Below are 16,249 nucleotides of genomic sequence, written 5' to 3'. Positions count from 1 at the left end.
CATTGTATACCCTCGGCTCCTTTGTCAAAGGTTAGCTGTACATAGATGTGTGGTTTTATTTCTGGGCTTTCAATTCTGTTCCATTGATCTGTGCACCTGTTTTTGTACCAGTACCATGCTGTTTTGATTACTGTAGCTTTGTAGTATGTTTTGAAGTCAGGGATTGTGATGCCTCCCGTTTTGTTCTTTTTTCTCAGGATTGCTTTAGCAATTCGGGGTCTTTTGTTGCCCCATATGAATTTTAGGATTCTTTGTTCTATTTCTGTTAAAGAATGTCGTTGGGATTCTGATTGGGATAGCGTTGAATCTGTAGATTGCTTTAGGTAGTATGGACATTTTAACTATGTTTATTCTTCCAATCCATGTGCGTGGAATGTCTTTCCATCTCTCTGATGTCATCATCAATTACTTTCAGAAAAGTCTTGTAGTTTTCATTATATAGGTCCTTCACTTCCTTGGTTAAATTCATCCCAAGGTATTTTATTCTTTTTGTTGCAATCGTGAATGAGATTGTGTTCTTGAGTTCTTTTTCTGTTAGTTTGTTGTTAGAGTATAGAAATGCTACTGATTTATGTATGTTGATTTTATACCCTCTGACAGGTTTTTTTGTGCTATCTTTAGGGTTTTCTACATATACAACCATGTGATCTACAAACAGAGATATTTTTCCTTCTTCCTTTCCAATTTGAATGTTTTGATTTCTTTTTCTTGCCTAATTGTCCAGCTATGATTTTCAATACTGTGTTGAATAGAAGCAGCGAAAGCAGGCATCCTTGCTTTGTTCCTGATCTTAGAGGAAAAGCTTCCAGTCTTTCACCATTGAGTGTGATATTTGCTGTGGGTTCTTCATACGTGACATTAATATGCTGAGGTGGTTTCCTTGTAGTCTTAGTTTGCTGAGTTTTATTTAATCATGAAAGGATGTTGAATATTGTCAAATACTTCTCCGGTGTCAATTGAGATGATCATGTAATTTTTTTTTCCTTCGTTCTGTTGATGTGTGGTGTGTTACATTGATCAACTTTGATATGTTGACTCATACTTGCATTCCAGGCATAAATCCCGCTTGGTCATGGTGTATAATCCTCTTAATATGCTGCTGGATTTGGTTTGCTAGTGTTTTGTTGAGAATTTTTGCGTCAGTGTTCATGAGGAATATTTTTCCTTAGTTTTCTTGTAGTATTCTTCTTTGACTTTGGTATCAGAGTAATGCTGGCCTCATGGAGTGAGTTAGGGAGTGTACCCACCTCTTCAATTTTTTAGCAAAGTTTGAGAAGAATTGGTGTTAGTTCTTCAAATGCTTAGTAGAATTCACTAGTAAAGGCATTAGATCAAGGGCTTTTCTTTCACAAGAGATTTTTGATTACTGATTCAATCTGCTTATTAGTCTATTCAGATTTCCTCTTTCTTCATGATTTAGTCTTAGTAGCAGTTTGTCCATGTTGTGTACGTTATCCAATTTGTTTGTGTACACTTACTCATAATATTCTCATAATCCTTTTTATTTGTGTAGAATTGGTAGTAGTGCCCCCACTTTCATTTCTGATTTTAGTAAAATAGAGTCTTCATTCCATTTTGGTTAAAGAAGGTACATTGTATGGTATTTATCTTTTAAAATCTATTGACAGTTAATTTCTGGCCTAACATGTATGGTCTTTCCTGGAAAATGACCCATGTGCACTTGAGAAGAATGGGTGTGCTGCTGTTGTTGGGTAGAGTGTTCTGTATTTATGTGTTAGGTCTAACTGGTTTGTTGTGTCATTTCTTTTTTTTTTTTTCTTTTAAAGATTGGCACCTGGGCTAACAACTGTGGCCAATCCTTTTTTTTTCTTCTTCTTCTTCTTCTTAAAGATTGCCACCTGAGCCAACAACTGTGGCCAATCTTTTTTTTTCTGCTTTATCTCCCCTAATCCCCCCTGGTACATAGTTGTATATCTTAGTTGCAGGTCCTTCTAGTTGTGGCATGTGGGACGCCACCTCAGCGTGGCCTGATGAGCGGTGCCATGTCCAGGCCCAGGATCCGAACCAGTGAAACCCTGGGCCACCGCAGCGGAGCACGCGAACTTAACCACTCGGCCACAGGGCCGGCCCCCTGTTGTGTCGTTTCTGACCTCTAGAGTTTCTGATAAGAAATCTGTTGACAGTCTTATTGAAAATCACTTGTACGTTAGTCACTTCTTTCTTGCTGCTTCAAAATTCTCTCTGTCTTTTAGCAGTTTGATTATAAAGTATCTCAATGTGCATCTCTGAGTTCATCCTACCTTGAGTTTTTTGAGCTTCTTGGCTATTTATATTCATGCCTTTCATCAAATTTGGGAATGTTTTGGCCATTAATTCTTCAGATGTTATCTGCATCTTGATCTCCCTCTTCTCCTTCTGGGACTCCCACAGTGTGTCTGATGATCTTCTTAATGGTGGCCCACAGGTCCCTTAGACTCTGGTCACTTTTCTTCAGTCTTTTTTCTTTCTCTTCTCAAGGTTAATAATTTCCATTGTTCTACCTTCAAGTTCACTGATTCTTTCTTCTGCCGGCTCAAATCTGCCTTTGAATCGCTCGAGTGAATTTTTCATTTCAATTATTGTACTTTTCAGCTCCTGAATTTCCTTTTTGTTTCTCTTTAGATTTTCTGTCTTTTATTGATATTTCCATTTTGTTCATACATCATTTTCTTTACTTTGTCCACCTCATTTTTAAGTTCTTTGAACATCTTTAAGATGGTTGTTTTAAAAGTCTTTGTCTGGTAAATTCACCACATCTTTTTCAGAGACAGCTTTTTTTTTCCTCCTTTGGATGGACCATACTTTCCTGTTTCTTTGCATGCTTTATGATTTTTGCTGAGAACTAGACATTTGAATCTTAGGATGTGGTAACTCTGGAAATCAGATTCTCCCCCCTTCTGTAGAGTTTGCTGTTTTCTGAGTTTGTTTTTTGGTTGTTTTGGGCTATCTCTGTGCTAAGAATCAGCTTCTGGTATAAACTTAAGGTCTTCTTGGGTCTTTTCTGTGCCTGTACTTTCCCTGGGCATGTGCAGTGACTTTCTAATTTCCTTTATATATGTGGTTGCTTTTGAATATCCTAATCTTCATTGTCGGACTCTCAAAAGGGAAAAAAGAGAAAAATGAAATGGTAGGAGGATTTGCTTGCCCTTTAAATGCCCTGGAGGTCACTTCAGCCTGAGGGGGAAGGATTTGCCTCATTTGAAGGAGGTTCAACAATAGTGGCCACTGTCTCTTTGTCTGCACCTCTGTGATCAGAAGCAGCCAGAGCACAGATCGCCTATATTTGGAGGACAGGGTCCTTTTTTGCCCACCCTGGCTTGTGCAAGCCTTGTGCCAGCTGCTCTAGGAACACTTGCACAGCTGTCTGTTACAAGGCTGAGGGGTGGGAGTTGGGTAGCTGCTACTGTGCTAAGTACTGAAATTGACTGGATTAACCACAGTTTACCATTCACTACTTCCCCTGGAAGTTGCAAGGCTTCGATAAATTACAGAATTCCAAAATAGTTATATCAAGTAGATTCTGCCAATGCAATTGTTATCTAGGTAGGGAGACAAATTTGTGGTGCTTCCTATTCTGCCATCTTCCCAGAATCCACCTTATTTGTTTTTACATTCACTTTAACTTACACTGATCACTTAAGTGATAGCATTTAACTTTTAATGCAGTGTGTCTCAAATTAGAATCCAAAATATATTCTCTAGGATTTGTGAGTTCTACATTTCAAAAACACTTGTTTATAATTTAGTAGAGGAGAAAGAGAGAGACGTTAAACAAATGACATAATTAAACTTTGATAAATGCTGAGAAGGACAAATACAGTGTACAGCATAAAAGCATTTTCTAAACTCTAAATTTTGGCCTGTTTTTAAATAACTGGAGTTTTGAATTATTTTAACACAATTTTTAAAATGTAAAATTGTGGAAGGATGCTGCAATGTTTTATAGCAGCAATCCCTACAAGGTCTTATTAATGAAATAGAATAGTAAAAGTTGGATGAGCAAGATTATGTTTCTTAAGTCTTGTTGATACTTGAGTCAGATTCTTTCTGAAATATCCCTGTCCCTTTTCTACCCCTTGCCCCCATCCGTAAGTGAATTGTAGGACTTCCTTATTGTCCAAGTTGAAACATACACAATGGTATATATGTTAGTAAATAATAATAGATTAGCAATAGGTTTCCATGGTTTGCAACGTATTTTCCTTTATACTACTTCACTGGATTCTTCCACAGTCCTCTGGGTAAAGGCGTGTGTTGCAGTGGTGTCTTTATGGGTGGAGAAAATGAGTTTCAAAAACGCTTGTGTTTTACCTATACAGTCAAAGTCACCGTATGGTAGAATGAGGTAGAGAGAGACTTAGAACCATATCTTTTGATTAGTGTTACTTGAACTGAGGTGCAGGGAAGGGTTTTTCTGCATTTAGAATAACTTTCAAATAGATTTCTTCTCAAGTCTTGTTGTTGGATTTCCTGCTAAGTAAAGCTGATAACTTCATGGTACCTGTTCTGCTACCCACTGTCTTGGTTATGGATCCCAAGGTCTTAAATTGGCCAGGTTTCCTACAGTTTTAGTGCTCTTTACCTCAGTTACCGGAAAGTACATACTTTCTGTAGCCAATTTTTTCTGTATCTTTTCCTTCAAAAGTAACCTGTCCTTTAGCTTTCATGCTAGGATTGTGTCTTTCTGAGTTGTGTGTTATACCCACAAAGCCCATTCAAATTGTGCTACTCCATTCACTTCCATTCCCAACTCCTCCAAATTGGAGAGCTATGAAGTACTACTGTGTCAGATACCATTTCTGTATTCTGTAATACAAGAATTTAGAAAATTTCAAGTTAGTAAGTAAGGGTATAATTTATTCCAAGATAAATTCTCTACCTGCTAACACAGTCTTAAATATTTTTATCATTATTTTAGGTGGCTAAACTCGAGGCAATCAAATCATGCCTCTTGAGCTTCATTTATATAGGCTTTTATTTTAGACTATCTTTTGTGATATGTCTTTTTCAAATTGCTAGGTTTCCTTATCCTGCTATTAGTTTTGATTGAATTTTGCTTAATCCTCAATGTGAACATTCCTGGGTTTTGTCCAATTTCAAGTCCTTTATTCCCATGATTTCCCTTTCAAGAATACTCAAGTAGTCATGTTAATTCTCAGATGCAGCTACAAATAAAGTTATTGTACATATATTACTTATTTAATCATGTTCTTTAAGTCAAAATTACAAATTACTTTTACTAGTCTGTGTTATTCTTTGTTCTGAACTGAACTTTAAAATTGAAATCGATTTTATGGTGTAAGTGCTAATATCTTAATAGCAACTCTAACCTATAGTATTTCACAACTGCCTATGTTATTAACCTCTTACAAACTGAGTACTTAGCTCAATATAATTTTTTTTCTTTACTTTTCATTTTGGAAAATTTCAAAAATGCTCACATATAAAGGGAGTAGAACAGTGAGCTCCCCTGTATACTTATCATCCAACTACAACAGTCGTTGGCTCACGTGCACTCTTAGATGATCAGGGCCCCTCCTACTTCTAACCTCTCATTTGTCATTATTTTATTTTGAAGTGAATTTAACACTTTCTATCATTTTGTTTGTGTATATTTCAATATCAGATAGACTTGTTATATGAATGGAATCAAAAGACAACTATTATACAATGATGTGTTGGTGCTCATGAGCAGCTAGCTTTGTAATAATTTTGATATAAATTAGATTTTGACAAAAACCAACTTTTTCCACCATATGTTTGGTAATAAATGGGCAGAGGGAACCAAATGGCTTTCTTGTCATAATTTTTGAAGAATGTGACTTCTTTTTAACTTTAATTAGTCTTGTTCTTTCTTGCCCTCCTCTCTAATTGCTTTAGCAAAATAAGATGAAGTTGTACCATTAGTTTTTTTAATGAAGTGTAATATTATCAATTTGAAGAATCTTAATAGATCATTGGGAAAGGAATAATATCATATATCCATAAAATCCAAAATGTCAATAAGTTTGACTATCTTTGCTTAAATATCAGTCTTACAAATAGTATTTTTGTCTGTTAGGTTTGCTTTTCACTGAGTTATTCAAAGATAGAATATTATATTCAAAGGTAGGGCTGCATATAAAGTAGTTAATGTCATGTTTATATATAATAAAGTATTACCTACTCATTTTTAACCTGCTGTTTCATGTAGCCCAGATGCATACTGTATAATTATTTAACCATGAAACTGTGTTGTCTTTAAGCATTTTATCAGATGATTATCCAGATCTAGTACTTTGCTGAAAATAATGTAAAACATTTGAACTCTGAGTGTTCATCTTTTAGAAAAGCTCATTCGCTTGGAGGAAAATGGCTATTTTGTGTATAAGGTTTCATACAGCTTTTATGTGTAATTCTTTAGTTAATTGGAGTAGAACTATTAATGTTTATAAACATATCTCCTAAAATTTGTTTAAAGAATATTCATCTTTTTGATTCTATGAAAATGTTATTTGATTTGGCACTTTTATACTCTTAAATATGCAGAAGAAAGATAATTTTGAGGAGAATCCCATCAGTTTTCTGGTATGTTCCTGATATGTTTTCCATTTGATATTAATTGCATTTTCTTCTTTACATTTTATTTTACCTACATAATAATCACTTTCCAACTTAACCAGAAAACCAAGTTTTTTTCAATGCAAACTTAATTAGACATGTTTCTACTTGTCTTGTTTTTATTTTTTTGACCATTGTTTTTCTGTGAGTGGTGTGTGATAACAGGTGGAAAGCAATAATTGCAACTGAAAATAATTGGGGGCTTTTACATTTAAGAGTGTACTTCCAGTTTTCTAAGAATTTATAATTGATTTCTTTGTGTGGCAGACTTTTTTTTGTGTTCAAACACAATTCAGTGTAGGGGAGAATGTTTTCCTGTCTGGTAAAATGATTGGCATCTTCATGGTATCCTTTGGAATAGAAAAACTAATGATTTCTAAGCAATTCAAAAAGAATTGTTATACTAAAGAATATTTGTGGGTTTTTTGAGAAGGCTGATAAACTGCTTTGCAAATCTGAAGAAAATTATATCTGTTTTAGCAGAAATAATTTCTTTCTCAAAAGCAAGTCTGACTGCTTATACCTAATTCTTTCCATTTGGTGCTGGAAACTAGATACATTGTTTAACATATGGAAAGCTCATATAAAATTATAATTTGAGAAATAGCAGATCTTTCATATGCTTCTACCGTTTGTAAACATTAATATGTAATATGTGAGTTTTCCTGTTAAGCTAACACATTTCTAATTCTTTCTTTAAGGCGAATCCTCCTCCAGTACTGGTCAATACAGATAGCTTGGAAACATCGACTTATGTAAGTTCCATTTAAAACATTCTGCTTTTCTTGTTCAACTTTTGATACAGATACAAAGATCACAGCATTATTTTTCCTAATACCTGTATTTATGATGTTCTATCACTGAGCTGTAATTGTTAAAGTAAATGAAATAATACTGTCCTTTTTTGGTTGTTTTTCCCATACTTATGCAAACCAGAAATGTCGAAATAGAAATGTATGGTTTTATTTTTAAATTAAAATTATTAATTTTCACTAAAGGCTGTCTCTGACCAGTGGTCATGCACACAATGCCATATATTCAAAGAGTCATTTTAGAAGTCTAATTGAGTGGCTAGATTTTTAGTAACCGGGTTTGTATGTATGTTCACATATTAAAATAGTTATAACTTTGTAACTTAAACTTGATTCGTGCTTCTCTCTAAACTTACTTTGTTAAAAAGCCCTCTTTTCCTTAAAGATAAATAGCCAGAACAGCAGAATCTGATCTAACATTTTTCACCCCAAAGGAAAATGTCTCTGAAGGTGGTTAAGTAAAAGTAATGCCCGTGCAGTTTTTTTAATCATATGGCATATAATTTCATAGACTGTAAAAATCCTCTCCTCCGCTTTTTGAACTCTAGTCGATTTCAGTCTGTACTTTAAAATGTTTTATTTGGCTTTATATTCTGTTTGTATTTATATGAATATGGGTGTATCAAATATTTGATGATTTTGCAAAACTTCAAATAATAATACTTAGTATAAACCAAAAATACTCTTCTGTACTTCTTTTCAGTCAGTGTTATCTTTCACACTGATTTAGAATACTTAGTCAAACAGGATTTTGTTTGTACTTTTGTCAGTATTTTCTTCTTTACATTTCTTTCTACATCTCTTGTTCTCTTTGTTAACTTATGTTTTGCTTAAGGGCAGACTCAGTGATTAAACACTTTGATTTTAAAACCCTTTTAGGGGCCAGCCCCCTGGCATAGTTGTTAAGTTCGATGTGCTCCGCTTCAGCAGCCCAGGTTTGTGGGTTCAGATCCCAGGCATGGACCTACAACACTCATCAGCCATGCTGTGGTGGCAACCTACCTATAAAGTGGAGGAAGACTGGCACAGATGTTAGCTCAGGGCTAATCTTCCTCAAGCAGAAAAAAGAGGAAGACTGGCAACAGATGTTAGCTCAGGGCTAATCTTCCTCAGGAAAATAAAAACAACCTCTTTAACTGAAAGTTAATGAATAACACAGAAAATGATAATATCAACAAAGAAAATAAATACACATAAATTTTAAGGGAAATATCAACAAATTAAAAGCAAGATTAGCATACAAGCGGCAAACTTAGAGCAAAAGTTGTGTAATTTCAACTTTGTGTGACGTATTATTCAAAAAATATTTTTCCTGCCAAGCAAGGTATGTTGGACATCTCCAAGACCACTTACTACCCATGTTGGGAGATTTGCCAGGGGGAGTCACAAGACTCAGCATATTGTTGTACTCATGGCTAAGGTTTATTACAGCCTTGTGGTAAGTCAGGATCTGCAGTCAGATTGTATGGCTGTATGTCTAGGGGAATCCATGTTTAAATTTCCTTACACTTTCTTCCTCCCATGAGGGATCACACAGAGCAGTCTTTTCCTCTATCAGTGAAAATGCAGCAACATGTATGCAGCGTTTCTGGCCAAGGAAGTGCATTCTGGACTCAGTCAGTGTGAAGTTTTTTGTTGGAGATGGGTCACATAGGCACCCTCTGTCCAGCACCTAAGTCCCAGAAGGAAAGCAGGTGTTCAGCAAAAACAGGTTGTCTCTAGAAAATCTAGCCACAGTAAAGGACCCTTTCAGTTAGGGGATTGTAGGAACACTCCTAAAATCAATTTCCCAAATGCCTGCTAAGACCCTTCCAGAGATAGCAGCCTTAGACCTCATGTGTTAGCCCTTTTCTGTACATAGGGAAAGAGGATAAATTCCAATTCTTTAAGCAGGATTTGTCAGAATGTGCTACTTTATCATACTTATAGAACTCTGTGTGAAATGTCTGGGTAGTAACTATTCTCTGTGACTCTTGCTTTGTGCAGGTAAAAACCATGTGTTTTGTTTGAGTAAAACAACCTTAAGCTTTTAAGAGACTGAGGAATTTAATTCTAAAATTTAAAATATATTACAGAATGTTTTTTAAACTTATTTGTTATTCCTTTGTTAATTTCCTGATCGTTTAATGCTAGCTGTGTATAAATATACTATTCATTTATAAATATGAATAAAAATAAGAAAAATTGCAGCTGCTGCCTTAGAACATTCTTTTTTTTTTTGGCTGTAGTCATCATACTTCCCAAAATTAAGTAATTAATTGAATAGATATGTTTTACAAAATTCAAAAGATACAGAAGGGTATCCAGTGGAAGTCAGGCCTTCTTCCCTTTCTTCCACCCCTGTTCCCAGTCTTCCAGTTCCCCTTGCCTAAGGCAGAAAGTGTTAGTAGTTTCAAATATATTCTTCTTTAAACATTCTATGCATATTCAAGCATATCTGTATTGTTTACAAACTTTTACCATGTAAAATCAATGCCCTACTGAACATTTTAGTGTACATTCAAGTATGTAATCAGAATATATTCATATACATAGATTGTGCAGAGGGTGTCAGTTTAGATTTGATCAATTTGCCGAATTGCACTTCGTAGAGTTTTACCCATTTATACTTAAAGTATCAATGTTTTTACCCCACTCTGTCACCAGCAGTGTATTAACAAACTTTTTAATCTTTCGTTAACGTAATGTTAACACATTGTTTTAATTTGTGTTTGTGTTATATTTCACCTGTTTCTACCTTTTCACTTTAAGAAAATTTTATGTTGAGACATTCGCATACCACAAAATCTACCCTTTTAAAGTGCACAGTTCAGTGATTTTTAGTTTATTCACAGCGTTGTGCCGTCACCACCACTTTCTAATTTCAGAACATTTTCATCACCCTATAAAGAAACCTTGTAACCTATTAGCAATCACTCCCCATCCTGCTCTTCCTTCAGCCTCTGGCAGCCATTAGTCTACTTTCTGTCACTAGGGATTGATCTGTTGTTGACCATTCATATACACAGAATCATGCTATATGTGGCCTTTTGTGTTTGGCTTCTTTCACTTAGCATGTTTTCAAGCTTCATCCGTATTTTAGCATACATCACAGCTTCATTCCTTTTTATGGCTGAATGATATTCCATTATATATGTATACCGTATTTTGTTTATTCATCCTTCTGTTGCTAGACATTTGGGTCATTTCTACCTTTTGACTATTGTGAATAATACTGTGATAAACATTGGCGTACAAGTATCTGATCAAGTCCCTGCTTTCATTTTTTTTGGATATATACCTAGTGGTGGAATTGCTAGGTCATATGATAACTCTATATTTAGGGTTTTGAGGAACCACCTGTTTTCCCTATCAGATGCACCATTTTACGTTTCCACCAGCAATGTATTAAAGTTCCAGTTTCTCTGAGTCCTCGCCCGTCTTGTTATTCCTCATCAATAATGTTTTGGTGTTTTTGTTAATAGCCATCCTAGTGGATATGAGGTGATATCTCATGATAGCTTTGATTTGCCTATATTCAGTGACTAACGATGTTGAGCATCTCTTCATGTGCTTATTGGCTGTTTTTATGTCTTTGGAGAACTGTCTATTCGGATCCTTTGCCCATTTTAAATTGGATTATTGTCTTTTATTAGTAATTTGTAAGAGTTTTTTGTATATTCTAGAGACAAGTTCTTTATCAGATACATGATTTGTAAAACTGTTCTCCTATTCTGTGGATTGTCTTTTCACTTTCTTGATAATCTCCTTTGAAGCACAAAAGTCTGATTTATATGTTTTTTCTTTTGTTACTTATGCTTTTGATTTCATATCTAAGAAACCATTGCCTAATCCAAGGTCACGAGGATTTACATGTTTTCTTGTAAGAGTTTTGTAGTTTTAGCTCTTGCATTTAAGTCCTTGATCCATTTTAAGTTAATTTAGTGTATTGTGGGAGGTAAGGGCCCAACTTCATTCTTTCGCATGTGGATATCTGATTGTACCATCACTATTTGTTGAAAACACTATTCTTTCTACATTGAATGGTCTTGGCACACTTGTAGAAAATCAGTTAATGATAAATCGATGGATTTGTTTCTGGATTCATAATTCTCTTCCATTGATCTGTGTGTATATCCTTATGCCATTGCCACATAGTCTTGATTACTGTAACTATGTAATAAGTTTTAAAATGTAAGTCCTTTAACTTTTTAAGTTAATTTTGGCTATTCTAGGTTCTTTGCATTTCCGTATTAATTTTAAGATCAGCTTATCAATTCCTGCACACAACAAAAAGGCAGTTGGAATTTTGATAAGGATTGAATTGAATCTATCGGTAAATTTGGGGAGCATTGCCAGCTTATCAGTATTATGTCTTCCAATCCATGAACACAGGGTGTCTTTCCAACAGTTTGTATCTTTAATTTTGTTCAATAATATTTTGTAATTTTCGGTGTACAAGTCTTATAATTCTTTTGTTAAATTTATTCCTAAGTATTTTATTCTTTTAATGCTCTTGTAAATGGAATTGTTTTCTTAATTTTATTTATGGATTTTTTCATTGCTAGTGTGTGGGAATATAATGGATTTTTAGGTATTGATCTTCTGTCCTGCAGCCTTACTGAATCATTTATTAGCTTTAAGAGTTTTTTGTGTAGATTCCTTTGGATTTTCTACGTCACCTGCAAATAGAAATAGTTGTACTTCTTCCTTTCCAAATAGAATGCCCTTTATTTATTTTTCTTGCCTAATTACCCTGTCTAGAACCTCCAATAGAGGTGGCAAAAACAAACATCCTTGTTTTGTTTCTAAGTATGATGTGTTATATTCAATTTTAAGTATTAATTGATAGTATAACTTCATTGGCACTGGAGTTGCTTTTCTTTTTTTTTTTTTTAAAGATTTTATTTTTTTCGTTTTTCTCCCCAAAGCCCCCTAGTACATAGTTGTATCTTCTTCGTTGTGGGTCCTTCTAGTTGTGGCATGTGGGACACCACCTCAGCGTGACCTGACGAGCAGTGCCATGTCTGCGCCCAGGATTCGAACCAACGAAACACTGGGCTGCCTGCAGCGGAGCGCGTGAACTTAACCACTCGGCCACGGGGCCAGCCCCTGATTTTCTTTTTATGCATTCCTTTTCTTTCGTTAAGTAGTAAAAATGTTAAGGGAAGGCAAAATGAGAAACAAAAATTCTAGAGTTCGTACTGGCTCCAGTTATGAAGTGGAAATGAGGTAATTTGTTGAAGTAATTCCCATCTGTTTCTGTCTTTATTTTCCTTAAGACAGACCTTGAACAGTGAAGGTTAGGAAAATTCATTTAGTTTGACTTTGGTAGTTTTCTTACATTCTAAAGCTTCAGTTTTTCCATATGTAGTATGATTGATAACTGATATTTTAAAATCAACCTTAATGGCTATTCATTATTTAGGAAAAACTTTTAAGTAAATTCTTTTGGAGCTAATACTTTGTATTTAGTTATGGTAATTTTTCATTAGGAAGAACATTTTCTTCTTCCCAATACATTTCTATCTTTAGATTCTTGCCTTGTGATAGTGTAGACTGTGAGGTTTTTAATTGCCTGAGATTATGCAGTAATATGACTCATATGAATGTTGATAGATAAAATCTTAAATTTCAATATCTTACTCTATAGATAGAAAGGTATTACTGAATTGAACCTAAATGACAGGGAATCAGTCAATTAGGCTTCTTTTTATATTCCTTTGGACAAATCTTCTACTTATTATGTAGTAGGATTTGTCTGTCCTGTTTGTATATATTAGTGTAGGCTGATTAGAAAATTAAATCTTTGGACTGATAAGGGATTGAGGATATCTGTGTTATAAATTTTCCCCTGCTTCTTTATGGCATGTGTTTACCCATAGTTAAAGCAAACTGTATTAAAAAGAACAAACTTACACAACTTAAAAGTTAAACAATAGATGCTGTTCCAGTATACTAGCAACAACTAGTTGAAAATATGAGTCCATTAACTCTAACAACAAAAAATATGAAATACCTAGCTATCAGCTTAACAGGAAATATATAGAGTTTGTAGTAAGAAAACTGTAAAGCTTAGCTAATGGCGTGAAAGACTACCTGAGACGTAGAGAGCAGCTCCTGTTGTTGAACAGGAGAATAATGTAGAGATCATCGTTTTCCTCAGATTAGTCTGTAAATTTGATATAATGCCAGTCATAGCCCCAAAAAAGAGAGTGCGTGTTTTGGGGGAGGGGAAGAGGAAAAGGAGCAGGAGAGAGAAAGCATGTTTAGAGGGTTGGAGATGGACTTAATGAGTCATCTAGAGCTGCATCATCTGTACAGGAGCCACTACCTACATCTTGGTGTTTAAATTTAAATAGATTAAAATTTCGTTTCTCTGTTGTACTAGCCACATTTCAGGTGCTCTCTCACATGTGGGCAGCATCTCCTGTTTTGGACAAGGCAAATTATAGACCATTTCCATCATTACAGAAAGTTCTGTTGGACACTGTTGTTATAGAAAAGTAAAAACTCAAGAATAGCCAAGTAAAATTTAAAATAAAAGTAATTATGGGAGATTTCCCTACCAGGTAATAAAACATATTATAAAACGTCTTTAATTAAAGCAGCATAGGTCTGGTCCAAAACCAGATAGATTAAAGGAATACAACTTACCTTTGATATGCGTTATATAATCTGAATTTTCTTTTCCTGGTCAAGTTTATTGTAGCTTAGTTGTTCCTGGTTATGGCTTTGTGGGGTTTTTCCCCCACTGTTAGGATGTTTTTTTCTTTTTTCTTTTTGGAATTTACCATCTATTCTTAAATGTCTTTGGAACTTTTGCCTTTTACCCAGACTATTACCTTAACTTACTTACCAGTTTACTTTTCTCCAATTTCTTTCCACTTCTCTTCCGTATTGCCGTAGTTCTTTTTCTGCAAAATCTGTTAAACCTACTTGATGCTCAAAAACTTCTGAGAATATTTCTCATTCCTTAGGAAAGCATTCAGAGCCTTTCCCAGTCAGACCCCAGTCTGCATCCAGTTTCTGCTCCAACTTCCACCCCATACACAGTCCCATTTTGTTGATAGGACTAAATTCAAAACCAAGAAAATGCTAGCAGTGACAATTCTCAGGAAGTATTCTAAATCTATTCTCTTATATTTTTAAAGAGAAAAAACCATATTTTGTCAGTAATATATTAATTTTGTCTAAAAACTGATCTCTCTTCTCTAATTTTGTTCCCACGTTACCTCTCACTCCATCCTGTTAATTGAGAGTAATATACCCATTAGCCAAACATTTCTTTTCTTTTGGAAGCCACAGTTTGTAAGGAAATTATAAAAAGAGAATTATGCAAACCAATCACTTTGTAGTTTTGCTGGAAACCATATTGCTTTTGAAAATATTACACCACCATTATTTTTTTCACTCCTGTCAATGGAGTGGTACTTGTAATTTATGTTTTTGACAATGTACTCTTGGCATTTAGAAGCCCAGTTTGAATATGTTTAATGTTGTTACTGAATTGTCTCTATATGTGAAATTATCAGACCATTTCAAGTTATTGAGGGTTTAGGAATAAGGTCATTTGGGGTTCATATGGCCTTCTCACTTTTCACCTTTTTTACATCATTCTGTACTACCTGGAATCCTCACCAGATATCGATACATCATGACTTGGCATTAAATCAAGTGCCAAGGACATTTACTAAGTGCCTGCCTTTTAAGAAGGCTTAATTGTGAAAATCTCAAATTCCTTAAAGCAGAAATCGTAAAATCAAAATACAAAACTTTACATATTAACACCAAAAAAGGCCATATAAGCACATTCACTTGGAAATGTTTTGCAAGATAAAATTTTGGACTATTTAGAAATAAAGAAATGAACAAAAACAGAGCCCAGTGTAGCAGTTTTGGCATTTGGCCAAAGGCATATGCTGAAGAAAATTTAACTTTAATGTGTTGGGTGTTTTTAAAAATAGACACGAGTAATGAGCAAATGAATTGGGCATTCAACTTAAGAAGCTTTAAAAAAAGAAAATTCTAAAGAAAGAATAAAGAATTGTTAAGAATCAAAACAGCCAGTCCTGGTGGTCTAGTGGTTAAGATTCGGAGCTCTCATGGCTGAGGCCTGAGTTCCTTTCCTGATAAGGGAACCACACCACCTGTCTGTCAGTTCACACTGTGTGGTGGCTGCATGTTGCTGTGATGCTGAAAGCTATGCCACCAGTATTTCAAATCCCAGCAGGGTCACCCATGGTGGACAAGTTTCAGCAGAGCTTCCAGACTAAGACTAGGAAGAAGGACCTGGCCATCCACTTCCAAAAAGTTGGCCGCAAAATCCCTATGAGTAGCAGCCAAGCATTGTCTGATATAGCACCAGAAGGTGAGAGGATGGCACAGAAAGACCAGGCAAGGTTCCGCTCTGCTGTACACGGGGTCACTAGGAGTCAGAATCGACTTAACAGCGCTCACAACAACAAAAAATAAAAGCAGAAAGTAATAGCATAGAATGTAATAGCATGGAATGTAATAGCATAGAATGTAATAGATTAATCAGTAATGTTAAAATTCTTTGATAAAGGCTGATAGGCTTTTAGCAAGGCTGAGCAAGAAAAAGACACAAATAACCTTTAGAATCAGAAAAGTTGTATGGCTGCAGATATGGATTTTATCTTCACTCATAAGAAAGGACTTTCAATCAAGTTGTCAGGATATTCATATGTATAACCCTCCTGCACTCTAGATGCATAGAAATCATACATTTAAAAAGTATATATATATATATGAATTTGTGACACACAATCTCAGAAACAAGAAGAAAATCTCTTCAGGTGAGAAAGAAGAGGAGACAAAGCAGCAGTTCGGTTTGA

General features: G+C 34.9%; 1 protein-coding gene across 18 annotated transcripts in view; it reads left to right on the top strand.

Annotated features, from left to right (window-relative positions):
• DLG1 (discs large MAGUK scaffold protein 1) overlaps window positions 1–16,249 on the top strand; it is a 256,957-nt gene that overhangs the window by 141,777 nt on the left and 98,931 nt on the right. For all 18 annotated transcript variants that reach the window (XM_070509126.1, XM_070509131.1, XM_014868119.3 and 15 more), the window contains one exon: window positions 7,302–7,355. In XM_070509126.1, coding sequence (XP_070365227.1) covers window positions 7,302–7,355 — 54 coding nt within the window. The remainder of the gene's footprint in view (window positions 1–7,301; window positions 7,356–16,249) is intronic.

This window comes from Equus asinus, chromosome 5 (assembly GCF_041296235.1).
Source record: "Equus asinus isolate D_3611 breed Donkey chromosome 5, EquAss-T2T_v2, whole genome shotgun sequence".
NCBI lineage: Eukaryota > Metazoa > Chordata > Mammalia > Perissodactyla > Equidae > Equus > Equus asinus.
The sequence above is the reverse complement of the archived record's forward strand: the minus strand, read 5'-3'. Positions and strand labels throughout refer to the sequence as shown.